Below are 12002 nucleotides of genomic sequence, written 5' to 3'. Positions count from 1 at the left end.
CCTCCTAAAGATTACCACAGTGTATATGTGCAAGAAAATATGCAGGCTAACAATTCCCCCCTCCCCAACATCCATCCAACCAGCACCACTTCCTTGTGACTCTGCTTTATCTCAACTGTCAACACCTGGCCTAAGCAGGAACCTCTCTCTATCTGTGAACTTTAATCTGGTCCTGCAAGACAAACAGCTTTGGGCTCGGACAAGGAGAGCGATTAGCCTGTCACATTGCTCTCCAGTGTCTCAGCAGGAATAGTAGGAAACACGGAGGGGAGCGGTCAGAAGAAAAAAAAAAAAAGGAGAGAGACTGGGACATAGGAGGACACATGAAGTTAGATACAGTTCCATGAAAAAAAGCTATACACACAAGGGAGAAAAATATACACAAAAAGAGCTAAAGGTATGATAGGAAAAAGAGATGAGTGGGAAGACAGGCAGAGGGACAGGACATGGGGGTTTGCAGCAAATATAACACAGATGCTTTGCTGCCCTGACATGGTCACAGAGCACAGATATGATGCTGAACCTCCACCCCTGTGACTGGTTCAAACAAACAGTGACTCATGTACAATGTAGAATAAATAAAATTGTTTAAGTGTGTGTGCTTTGCTTTATTTCTGAACAGATTAGCCTCTTACAGTATCTAAACTTTAAAGCGAGTACCCAGATTAAAATAAAGAGAAAAGCATCAAATTCAGATATGTATGTAATACTTTTTATTTTTTTTCAAGACAAAATGGCTGAGTGAAGAGAATAATGCAGACAACAGCTGAAAATAGAGTGGCATCTCCAAAACTGAAACATAACAACAAACCTGTAAGCGAGCAAAAAATAAAATAAAAAAAAAAAAACTCATAAGTGTTGGTCAATGACCTTTGGTCATCAAACAGAGAAATTAAGCCTTCACAATTCTTCAGGTGGGAGAAAACTGAACTGATTTGATTTGCTGTGACTCTGTTCTGAACAGAGCATGTGTGTGTGTGCGTGTGTATATGTGTGTATAGTCGTAATAAATAATGTCAACCCATGCCATAGGTCAACTTCAAGTTCAGTTCAGAGCAAATAGCTTGAGACTAAGTACAGAACACAGGATGAAATCTGCCTGAAAGCTTAAATGGACCTCAGTACCGTCAGCGTGATAACATGTACCAAACAATTCTTTACATTATTTTTTTTTTCTTAAGAATATGCCTTGCATATGAGATGTACCATATTGAAATTACAAAGCACCATGGATGATTTTGACAATGAAATTATAATAATAATAAAAAGTTGTCCCAGGTTGATGTTGTTCTGATTGCATATGACAAAATGTCTTTTTCAAAAAACAGCTGGAATGTTATCAGGTGGTACATGATCAAGAACAGTAAAAAGTTGGCTACCAAGAAAACCCAACAATAGCTTGTATTACTGCATATAAAATGGCAGGAGAGAAAAATATATAAAACAAACTAAAAAGATATGTACAACCACCTGTTTTTACCTCGTCGTGGTCACTCCAGCGGGACTGCCTGAAAAGGCCATCATATGACCTCTCACCCTTTGAGGAACACACCACAGCTTTTTATTTTTCAAAAAAACATACTTATTTTCAAGCATACAAATTATTCACACTATATTATCCTGCCAAATTAAGAAAATATACGGTGGCAGCTTGTTGGGGTTTTTTTTTCACTACAGAAAAAAAGAGTACATTGAAACCTTTAAAGAGTACAGGCAAAACAGTTAAAAATACAGGCTTCAACATAAATACTATAAGTGCCTACACTAAGTGAACATTAATTTAAAATACCATTCTAAATACAGGAAAAAAGTAGACCATAAATGTGTTTTGAGCATAGGAACATACAAGTGTGCATTTTCCTATGTGTTTTAAGTTCTCTCTATATATTTATATATCATAAATCTCTCCCTCAATGCACATTTTTGTTCAACCTGAAGACTTGTGTATAGTAAAGGCAAAAAAGATGAGAGACATGTTCATTACAGTTCATTACATAGTGATCGAGTCCTGGACAGCACCAAGACAGAAAAGAGAATAAACAATAAACAATAAAAAAATAAAACAAAATAAAATTAAAAAAAAAATGAACATTTAAATAAAGATCTCCCCTTAAGATATTGACGTGTTACATAAAAAACACATTTTACTTATCTTTTAAAATGAAATTTGTAGAATTTGTCTGTACTAAACAGTATAATTCTATAATTGGTTTGAAACAAGATGTTTCTATGGCGATTCCTGCATTGATAGCTTCAAGAGCCAAACTAATGTTTAGTTCTCAGAAGGAGACATGGCTGGCAACAGTTTCTAGTTCAACTCTTTTTTTTTTTTTTTTTTTTTAATATAATTTTCTTTTTACTGCAAAGCAATGACACCACGCTAATCTGTCAGCATAGGAGCAAGTTTTCCCTTGAGCGCCCGACTGTAAACTGGGAAAATTGAACAGTGCACGTAGGTAGTCCCAGATCTGAAATCTGGTTCTCATTTTATACTCAACCAACTGTACCTCCGATTAGAGAGACAGATACAGAATCCAAGGCAGAGTGACAAGTGCTATATAATCAACAATGACAGGGGATGGAGTTAAAAAAAAAATACAGCTACCACAATGAGGTCTAGAGCATGTACACAAAACCAGAAGCTTTTTATTTAAAACTAGTCTGTAAGGGGTCATTTGCTATATTCAGATTCATGATTTACATCTTTTAATTTTAGGCAGTTTGTAATAAGACTTAATAAAAACAGCTTTCAGATTATGTCAGGGTTTCTAAAATCGAGAGAAATATCACTCTAAGGACTTTAAATTTTGAATTGTAGAGACACCTGCTAAACCCGCTCACCATGTTGACCCTTAACTACCCTTAGGCTCCTATGCCCACTTACCCAAACCCTCACCTAAAATCTCACTGTGTGGTCTTCAAGTGACGGCTGGATTTACCACCTGCATGGCTGACACAGAAGAAGCATGATTCTGTGCTACTTACAAAATAACACCTGCAACCTTTTTTCTTTCTCTTTTTATTTTCAAAGAAAATAAACACTCAGGAAAATTAAGAGCTTTATGTTGGTTTAAACAACTCGTCGGAGTACCGTCTCAGTTGTACCTAAAAAAAAAATCTACACCCCTTTTCAGCATGTAGCATGCCAGTAAACAGAAATGTCATTGTGAAAATATCATTATGCATGAGTCAGGCAAATACACAATTTACCAGAGATATACATAAAAGCCTTTTTTTTCTTGTTTGTTTATACCTTTGTTTCAGCCGGTTGCCTATACTCTGCTAAGCCCAAAAACAACAGGGTCATGCAGGTGCTTGATGCAAGGACCTGCTTATTCCACGTATGCACAAAAATGTCCTGTAATCTTTTACAGCTGAAACTCCAAGCTTATAGCAAAAAGGAGGATTAACTAATGCAGGTAAAATATACAAGGCACTCTTTGTTGTCATTTCACACCATGTTATTAATTTCATTGTTGTTTGTAAAAGAAATATTTAATGGCGCTATAGTGCCTAGAATTTCATAGGCAGTCCAATTTATATATATATCTATATCATTGTTGCATGGAAAATCTTTCACAAAGATCAGTTTTATATTTGACCCTGCTTGACTTGATGTTTTGACAATATGACACCGTCTGTTATGTTTGAACACAAAACTGTACATGATATGTAAAACAGCATGTACTGTATGCAGCTTGGGTTTTCAAACCAATTTTTTTTTCTTCTTCTTTTTTTAATCATGTTGAGGAAATTAAAAGTATCAACAGCGACGCATGTATAACCAAACCCACCAGCCGAGGACAATTTTCTTTCTACGTAGCCAAAACACACCAAGCATGCTGTCCAGTTACAAAAAATACAAAACGTGTAAATTATTGCACAATAGAAAGGCTCAAAAAGTTTTGATGCAATAGTATTGCCCTATGATGGATCATGCATCCAGCTTTTTTCAGAAGGGGATGAGAGCAGGGCTGCACTGTGTTCTGGTGTCTGACCCTGGTGTCTTTTCCCCTCACTTTTCGGCTAGTTAGCCAGCGTTGCTTTTAAGCCAGGGGAGCTGAGAGAGAGCTGCTCTTTGCCTACTCAGTTTTAATGTCATTAGCCAGAGGGCGGTCACTGTGCCACTTCTTCATGTGTTTCTCTAGAGTGCTGTATACACTAAAAGGCATGTGGCAGATTTCACATTTATACACGTCTTTGCCCATCTGTCCGTGGGTCTTCATATGGCGGGTGAGTTTTGAGCTCTGAGCACACGCATAGCTGCACAGCTCACATTTGTACGGCCGCTCTCCGGTGTGACTGCGTCGGTGCACCGTCAAGTTGCTGCAGTTCTTGAACACCTTACCACAAAACTCACAAGTGTCACTGCGGCGGCCATCTTTGGAGCTTGGCCTGCCATTCCCACTGCCACCGTGGGGAGTGCTGGCCCCACTGCCGGTGCCACTGCGTCCTGAAGTGGCCCGCTCACCATCAAGCTCCCCAGGTGGAGTGGAGAAGCGCAAGCTGCCGTTTTCTGACGAGTGCTCGGATGAAGAGGCGAAGGGCGATTGTCTAGAGTCCCCACCTGTGAAGCTGATGAAGGGGTCCTTGAGTTGCCGGGAGGCAGCGTAGCCAGCTAGCCACTGAGAGTAGACATTTTCCGTGTTTGGGATAGTGGGTGTGGGAGGGTCAAGGTCCTTTTCCACCTTTATTCGTTTGGACAGGGGGCTGATGGAGCCAGGACTAACCCTCCCACCTAACAGCTTCCTGGACAGGCTGTCATTGGATAAAGGTCCCAGACCATTAATGGTAGTGGTGGTTCCATCTTCTGCCCGGTCTAACTCCACAGCTGAGTCATCATCAACAGGTTCCCGGGACATGCTCCGACGGTGCGGGTGGAGGGCCTCGCTGTTCTGGTGGTGGCGGGCCCCTTCTAGTCGAAGACTAAAACGATAGTCATCCCCTCTCTCTCCTTTAACTCCTGCCTTACTTTCAATTTCCTCCTCCTCTCCTTCCTCCTCCTCTTCTTCTTCCTCATCTTCTTCCTCCTCTTCTTCCTCCTCCTCCTCCTCCTCCTCCTCCTCATCCTCATCTTCTCCATTTTCAGGCAAAAGGCCGTTGTTGTCACTCTGGAACTTAGCCACCACTGACTTTAGAGCATCTGTGGCGCTGCCCATCAGCTCACTGGTACCAGGTTCAGGTGAGCTGGCAGTCGAGAGGCCATCGTCCGACTTGGCATTGAGTGCAGAAGACTTGTTCTGACAATGCGTCTTCATGTGGCGTTTTAGTTTGCTGGCCTGTGTGCATGCATGGTTACAGAGGTGACATTTGAATGGCTTTTCACCTGTGTGGCTACGCCGGTGTACAATAAGGTTGCTCTGGAACTTGAAGGTCTTCCCACAGAACTCACAAGATTTTGCTTTCAGAGGAGTGCTTGGTTGGACTGTATTGGATACAGGATTAGGTGTGGAGTGTGAGCCCGAGGGAGACTGAGAAGTAGAGAGGGGAGGAGTGGCTGAAAATGGAGCCTTGGAACCAGGCTGGAATGGCTGCAGCAGACGTTGCATAGGGGTGGGTCTGTTGGGGGAGAGAGGCGGGGAGCCTCCAGTGGCATTGCCGGCCAGCTCACGTAGACGTCTAGAGAAGTCCATACTCTGAGGGGGTTCTAATGGCACAGAGTTCAGCCTCATCACTCTGTCAAAGGCGCTGGGATGGTGGGTTGCCAAGGCCAGGTCATCTGGACTGAGGTGGTGGCGTGGTGGTGGGCTGAACAGAGGGGGAGTTCGGGGATAACGGCCTTCACGAGGCGTGGACGCTGAATCCCGGCCAGATCCAGAGCCTGGCATTCTCAGTAGGCTGTATGGGCTGCCATCAGCCAGGTGGACAGCATGCAGGGGAGGCTGGGAGGAGGCACAATCACCCCCCATCCCAGGAGCCGCAGCCACGCGGGGGGTAAGAGGGCTGCCGGGTTCACTCTCCAGATAGATGCGGAAGCCATGGGTGTTCTGGGCATGCTGGAGCAGGAACCAGGCACTGGTGAAGGGCTGTTTGCACGTCGTGCAGGTGTAACTGCTGGGCTCATCTTTATCTGACAAAAAAAAAAGATACACAGAGAAACTAAATTCATTGATCCATCAAATAACAATTAAGTAACCTGATTATCTGACTAAAATGACAACATATTTACAGAATCATAAAAAGGAAAAAACATGACACTTAAAGGATTAAAATGGCAATATACTGTTACTGAAAACCAATGACAGAATTTATGACTAAATGAAATTTTACTTTTTTTCTTTTTGAGCTTTGCTTTTATTTATTTATTTATTTATTTTCTAATATTCTTGTCATGATAGATATTAATTATATTACCTTTTACCTTTGGCCCAAATAACAAAAATTGGGAAAATATCTAGAAATAGTCCAGTAAAATTAGATTAAATAAAACAAAATGCAAATAAAAAAAATTTTTCTTTCATTTTTTTACCATTAAAAAAAAACAGCGAGAAGGGATATTCAGACCGCAAATACACAATTTATATAGCTGAGAAGGCATAGGAATAATTCAAACTGTAATTGACTTTCAATAGCACTTGTACACTGACCTGAGATTTGCCTGACAATGCACGCCTAATCTCGTTAAACACACTCATCTCCCCTCCAATACCTTGTTTACAGAATTAGCAGGCTAAAGTAGGACATGTATCGGATGCTGCATATTAACACTGACTACAAATAAGGAGTCACATGTTAATAAATTGCACCAGCATTTATCACCAAAAACACACATTCCCAGCAAAACTGAAAGAAAAAAAGAAAACTCGATGTGTGTTTGTGTGTGGGTGGGGAGGCTCCTATGAAAATGCATTTCATGCATTACTTTTCTATTTCTGATATTTCATGCTTTATGGATTTATTTAAATCCTTTCAGGTGAAAAGAAAAGAAGAAGGGGAAAGCAGAAGTGAGAGTTATGCAAAATAAGAGGCATCCGCTACTTGCAAATGTGCTCCATCTTTCATCTTTTGCCTTTCTTATCCTTTCCTCTATTTTTCCTTTTCTTTTTTCACTGGAGGGCATTTTTCAAAAGTTATTTTCAGACACTGAACCCAAAAACCATGGCCATACTGTTCTAGAGAAGGAGAACAAGGGAGAGGGGAAGATAGGCTATGGATGCACGATCGACTATGAGCAAATCCTAAGATGGTGGATGGACAGTCTTGCATGTTTTAAGCCTGCTGTGGCTGAGAGACAAAGGGCCAGAAGAAGAGAACTGCTGCTGAGAAAAGAAAGGGATGTTGTGGATGAGAGGGAAGAGTTTTGTGTTATATGATTCTACTTTCTATCTCATGTGTCCACGGATACCATGCCCCCCTCTGAACATTCTCACTTAAAGACCAGAACACAGAATAAAATGTGCACCTAATCAAACCTCCAAGCAAACCTTTTTCTCTTGACTGAAAAGAGTTGGAAGGGGGTATAATGGTAAATTATGGATCATTACAATCTGCAAAAATTACAGTTAATTGCTGCCACCTGCAAGGGGCTCTGACCCACTATGGAATTTTTCCATCATAAAAAAGCCATTTGCCCATACACATTTTTGCTCCCTCTCTCATAAGCACAAATAAAATGTGCCCATTACATTGGCTTTGGCTCTATGCATGTTTCCTGATTATATGAGTGTTTTTATGGCTTAAAGTAGAAAGCCCCATATCACTCGTAAAACGGTTTGCAATAACCTGGGCTCTCCTGTACACTTTTCTTTGATTTGGAGCCTATACACATCCTCCACCACAGCCTAATGTGCTAGCAGAGAGCATATATGCTTGAGGAAGAAAATTGATGCATTTTTTCTGTTATTGTGAAGGACAAGAGAGGAAGATGAGGGAGTGGGTTTGCCAGAGTGTCGCATCTGTCAGAAGAATGAAGCCGCTGAGGAATCCTAAAAGAGGCGGGGAGTTGGGGGGGTAAGAAGTGTGGCGTGAAGGGGACATTCCTAATGACAAGCCATAACATTTGTGAAGGACACAACAGCAGCAGCACAACACTTTCAAAGACAGTAGTGAATTAATTTCTTTGTGGCAAATCTAACATATTTTGAGCAATGCAATCACTTTTGACAAAACTGTGCTCATTCCAAAAACAGTGATAATAATTATTTGCATGCAGGCAGTGGACACATTGATGGGCATCAGCAAGCCAAAGCAGCACATACCCAAATTCTCAACGATGGCAGAGAAGATATGAAAATAAGCCCACTATTGTCTATAATAGCCATCCTCAAAGGGATGGAAGGACAGTTATTCAAAAGGATAAAAGACATTTTGACAAGGCGTTTGATGTTTTTTTTTTTTATTATTTTCAGTATGGAGGAGCACAGAACTGCGAGGGAGGAAGGATGATCTTACAAACAAGTCTGTCCTCTAATGGAATAAAAGAGAGCTCCCACTCGCTCAGTCTGTTTCTCTCCTTCTAGTAACATAAAGTCTGTGGCGAGTTAGGGTTGGAGAGCAAGAGAGCTGGGGCTAATGCTGGATCTCCAGGTCCCTTTGAAATAGGATCAGCAGAGAGGAGAAACCACACTGACAACCCCTTAGCTGCCATTTCATGGCAGGGGCTGAAAGAAAGGTCTATGGAGCAGTGAGGACAGAAAGTGTAAAAGAGAACTGAAAAAGCACAGAAAGGAGTGAAGAAGTAAAAGAACAATAGAGAAAAACAATATGAAGAACCTGAGAGGAGGGACATAGAAAAGTAAAAGTGCAGGGTTTTTGCGAGTCTTTTTAACAAAGTGTGAGGAGGTGATTATGGTGTTGGTAGCAAACAGTGCTTTGTTTTCAGAGAATAAATTCTATGGCTCATGGAAAAGCCAAATTCAAGGAAAAACAAGAAATTATGGCACCTTATATAGCAATCAAAGGAACCTCATACCCAGAAAACAGTGATGAGATAAAACAATGCACTGTTTAAGTGACTGAGGTGTACACTTAACTCATGCAGACTGTACTATTGTTAGTGAGCCAAACCCCAAACCAGTCTCACAATCACCACACACATGCCCAGCGTAGCCATATCACCCAGTTCCTCTATAAATCATCAACCAAAATATGGCAGCAAACACAAAAAAATCAAGGTGATAGTTGACAAGATAATGGTGTGAAGAAAGCTGATACTACCCAAAGACGTACATCCTTAAACTTTCTATGAGTTAAAAGTCGGCTGAGTTGACTTGACCTCTTTTTTTTTTTTTTTTTTTTGGTTTGTTTTGTCCTTGACCAACCCTGATAGTGGGCTCAGGCTGTCCTGATGCAACCATGCAGCTTTCACTGATATTGGTCATTTAGCTAATGGAGCAATGAGCTAACAGGATTAGCTCACGGAGCTTCCAAAAAGAAGAAGAGGAGGAAGAGGAAAGCACAGAGGCAAAAGACACAGGGGACACAACATGTCACGGCCATTTCCCAAAGTTATCAGCCACCATGGCTTGAGAGAGCACTCACACACCTGAAAAGTGATTATGCTAATAGCAGGTCTTTGCTAATATTCATAAATGTTTATAGGTGTTGGAGTGAGTGCTTTGGGAAGATGGAGGGTTGTCAATACGGTGCCTCTTAAATGTGCCTCAGCCGTAACTGCCGTTAATGTGATTACTACTCTGTTTATGTCATTAGGGTATTCACAGTCAGGCATTGGACAGGGGTGCAGGGTGAAGTAGGAGAGGAGAGGTTGAGGGAAAAGACGGGGGAGCAGCAGTGACTCACATAAGAGCTTTTTTCTTTTTTTTTTTACTGCACACCTTCTGTACATCCATTCTCATGGAAATGACTTTCTGCTGAAGGATGAAAATAAACAGAGTTAACGAAAGGACTGTAAAAATTATCATCAGCTTTAAAGAGAAATAGAAGTATGGGCTGTCTCATTATCTCTAAGCAATTTTGTCTCCCAGGTTCTGTTCGTGCTGCTTGACCTTGCTCCTTACTTCAATATCTCTATCTGGTTATCTGTTTCTGTGCCATAAACAGGTTTCACTTCTTTGTCATGGCCAGGCTTGTTGTGGTGCAATGATCAACTGGACTGAAGGAAAATATTTGACCAACACTTGTGCCTGAGATAAAACCGGATGCAGGAAAAAGTTTATAAAACAGAAAGGTAGCCAAACACTGCTGGAGCTGGAAAAGCTAACTGCTGACCATGAAATGATTTACCAAAAAAAAAAAAAACAACTGAATGAAAAATTGAGAGACACAGAAGGAATCTGAAATCAAAAGATCAAGTTAAGACAGATGCAGTAGATTTGGAGAGAAAAGCCTGGATGACATGAATAAGCAAAGGAAGGCTGATTTTATGATAATGATGCATAGTGGTCTTTGAGGGCGTGTGCCCAGTAGAAAGTATACTCCTGACTATGGATCTCTCCAGTCAGAGTTTCATACTTCTTACCATTCCTTTCCCAGTCTGTTTCTCCTGAAAGCTAATAATAGAAAACATAAAACTGAGTAGAAACCAGGAGAGCAACACAGACACCAGTGAATGCATTCCCCACAAATAATAAACTGTGTTCAGAACTTTCATAAAGATGTCATTCTGAAAGTTAGCATTTCTGTTAGCTTGTATGACCACATAAATGCATGTGTGATGTGTGTCTGTTTGCTTGGAAATTTGTATGTAAAAGCACTTGCCACAATCATTTTGGAATTAGCAATGCTCTGCACTGTTTTCTTCCATGACCTTACTTCCTTTGATCTCTTTTCATTTGAACTGTGTTTGAACTGACCATGCACCGAGGCTATCTAGCCATGAGTCCATCTCTCTTTCTTCATCTATCATTCTATCCATTCATTCATCAATCCTGACTAAACCCAGCTGGACAGCTTCGTGCTTGGGTGCGGCTCGCGTCCAGCAGGCTTTATAATAGGCTGTGCCAGCCGTGTCTCTGATGCAGATCATTATTTGCTCTCTGCTTACCAGCGACAGTGGGAGGCCGTACTCTATTGTTTCTCATCCTAGCGCTAATGGTACGGTGAAAAGACCTCTGGGCTTCTAAGCTTAACCAGTCTAATTAAATGAACCATCGCTTATGTAAGTGTCCACAGAGATTATTTACCGAGCTGGGATCTGCTTCACAGGATCAAACCACCATCAACAAAAGCCAATGCTCGGTGGACAAGGAATTAAATGAAATAGTGGAATCAAAGTAGCTGCAAACTGCTGAGTGTCACTTTAAGCACACATATCCAGGTACATAAGAAGACTTAATCAAGCAGGAGTATTTTTGGACTCAGGCAATATCCCAGATGGGCGACAAGTCTCTGAGTACTTCAGAGGGGAAATGTGAAAAGTGTTCTGTCAAAGAAAAGATATGTCTCAATAACTTGCAGCTTCGGGGGAGGAGAACAGAGTGAAATATGCAAATAAGGAATATAGACCAATCTAATTTTAAATAATGCAATGCAGCAGAATAGAATGAAATACATGAACATTTTTGGCTTCTTTAGCATGAAAATATAGCCTACAACATTCAGATGAGTGTGTCGCCCTGCTTTGAAATGCTGTGACAAGATAGCCTCCATACGACATGAGGCCAGCAGCCTGAGCTTTGCTATCTCTGCATAGCTCAGCTTATGACAGGCTGCCGTCCCTGCAGAAAGGATGGAGGGGAACCAGGGAGGTCGACAAGCTGCACATTTCTGCATAAATCTCCAGATAGATAGCATCAGGAGAAGAGAAACAGGGGAGGGAGATCAGCAAGCGGCGAAGGATGATAAGGCCCCCAGGGCAGGGCATTCGACACTGTCAAAACTGTTTCGTCCCTGGCTATTGGACGAGTGGAGCGCGTTATGAGCCTGCATACCATTTGCCAGGACGCGAATCAGCTTCACCGAAGCATACAAGGCCCTGTATCTGACCTCTCCTCTTTCCCCTTCTTGACATGCAGGGAGATGGACAGAAAATTCCAAACACTACACAAAAAACAGCTACTAAAATCTGAAGTAGGCACACAGCTCTGATAAACATCAGTTTT

General features: G+C 41.4%; 1 protein-coding gene across 1 annotated transcript in view; it reads right to left on the bottom strand.

Moving 5' to 3' along the window:
* Positions 1-690: 690 nt before the first annotated feature.
* The window catches only part of bcl11ab (BAF chromatin remodeling complex subunit BCL11A b), a 35498-nt gene continuing 24186 nt past the window's right edge, over positions 691-12002 (bottom strand). The window contains exon 3 of the mRNA XM_041984151.1: positions 691-6070. Within this exon, the coding sequence (XP_041840085.1) occupies positions 4083-6070 (1988 nt within the window). The 3' untranslated portion in view covers positions 691-4082. The remainder of the gene's footprint in view (positions 6071-12002) is intronic.

Source organism: Melanotaenia boesemani, chromosome 4 (genome assembly GCF_017639745.1).
Source record: "Melanotaenia boesemani isolate fMelBoe1 chromosome 4, fMelBoe1.pri, whole genome shotgun sequence".
Classification (NCBI taxonomy): domain Eukaryota; kingdom Metazoa; phylum Chordata; class Actinopteri; order Atheriniformes; family Melanotaeniidae; genus Melanotaenia; species Melanotaenia boesemani.
The sequence above is the reverse complement of the archived record's forward strand: the minus strand, read 5'-3'. Positions and strand labels throughout refer to the sequence as shown.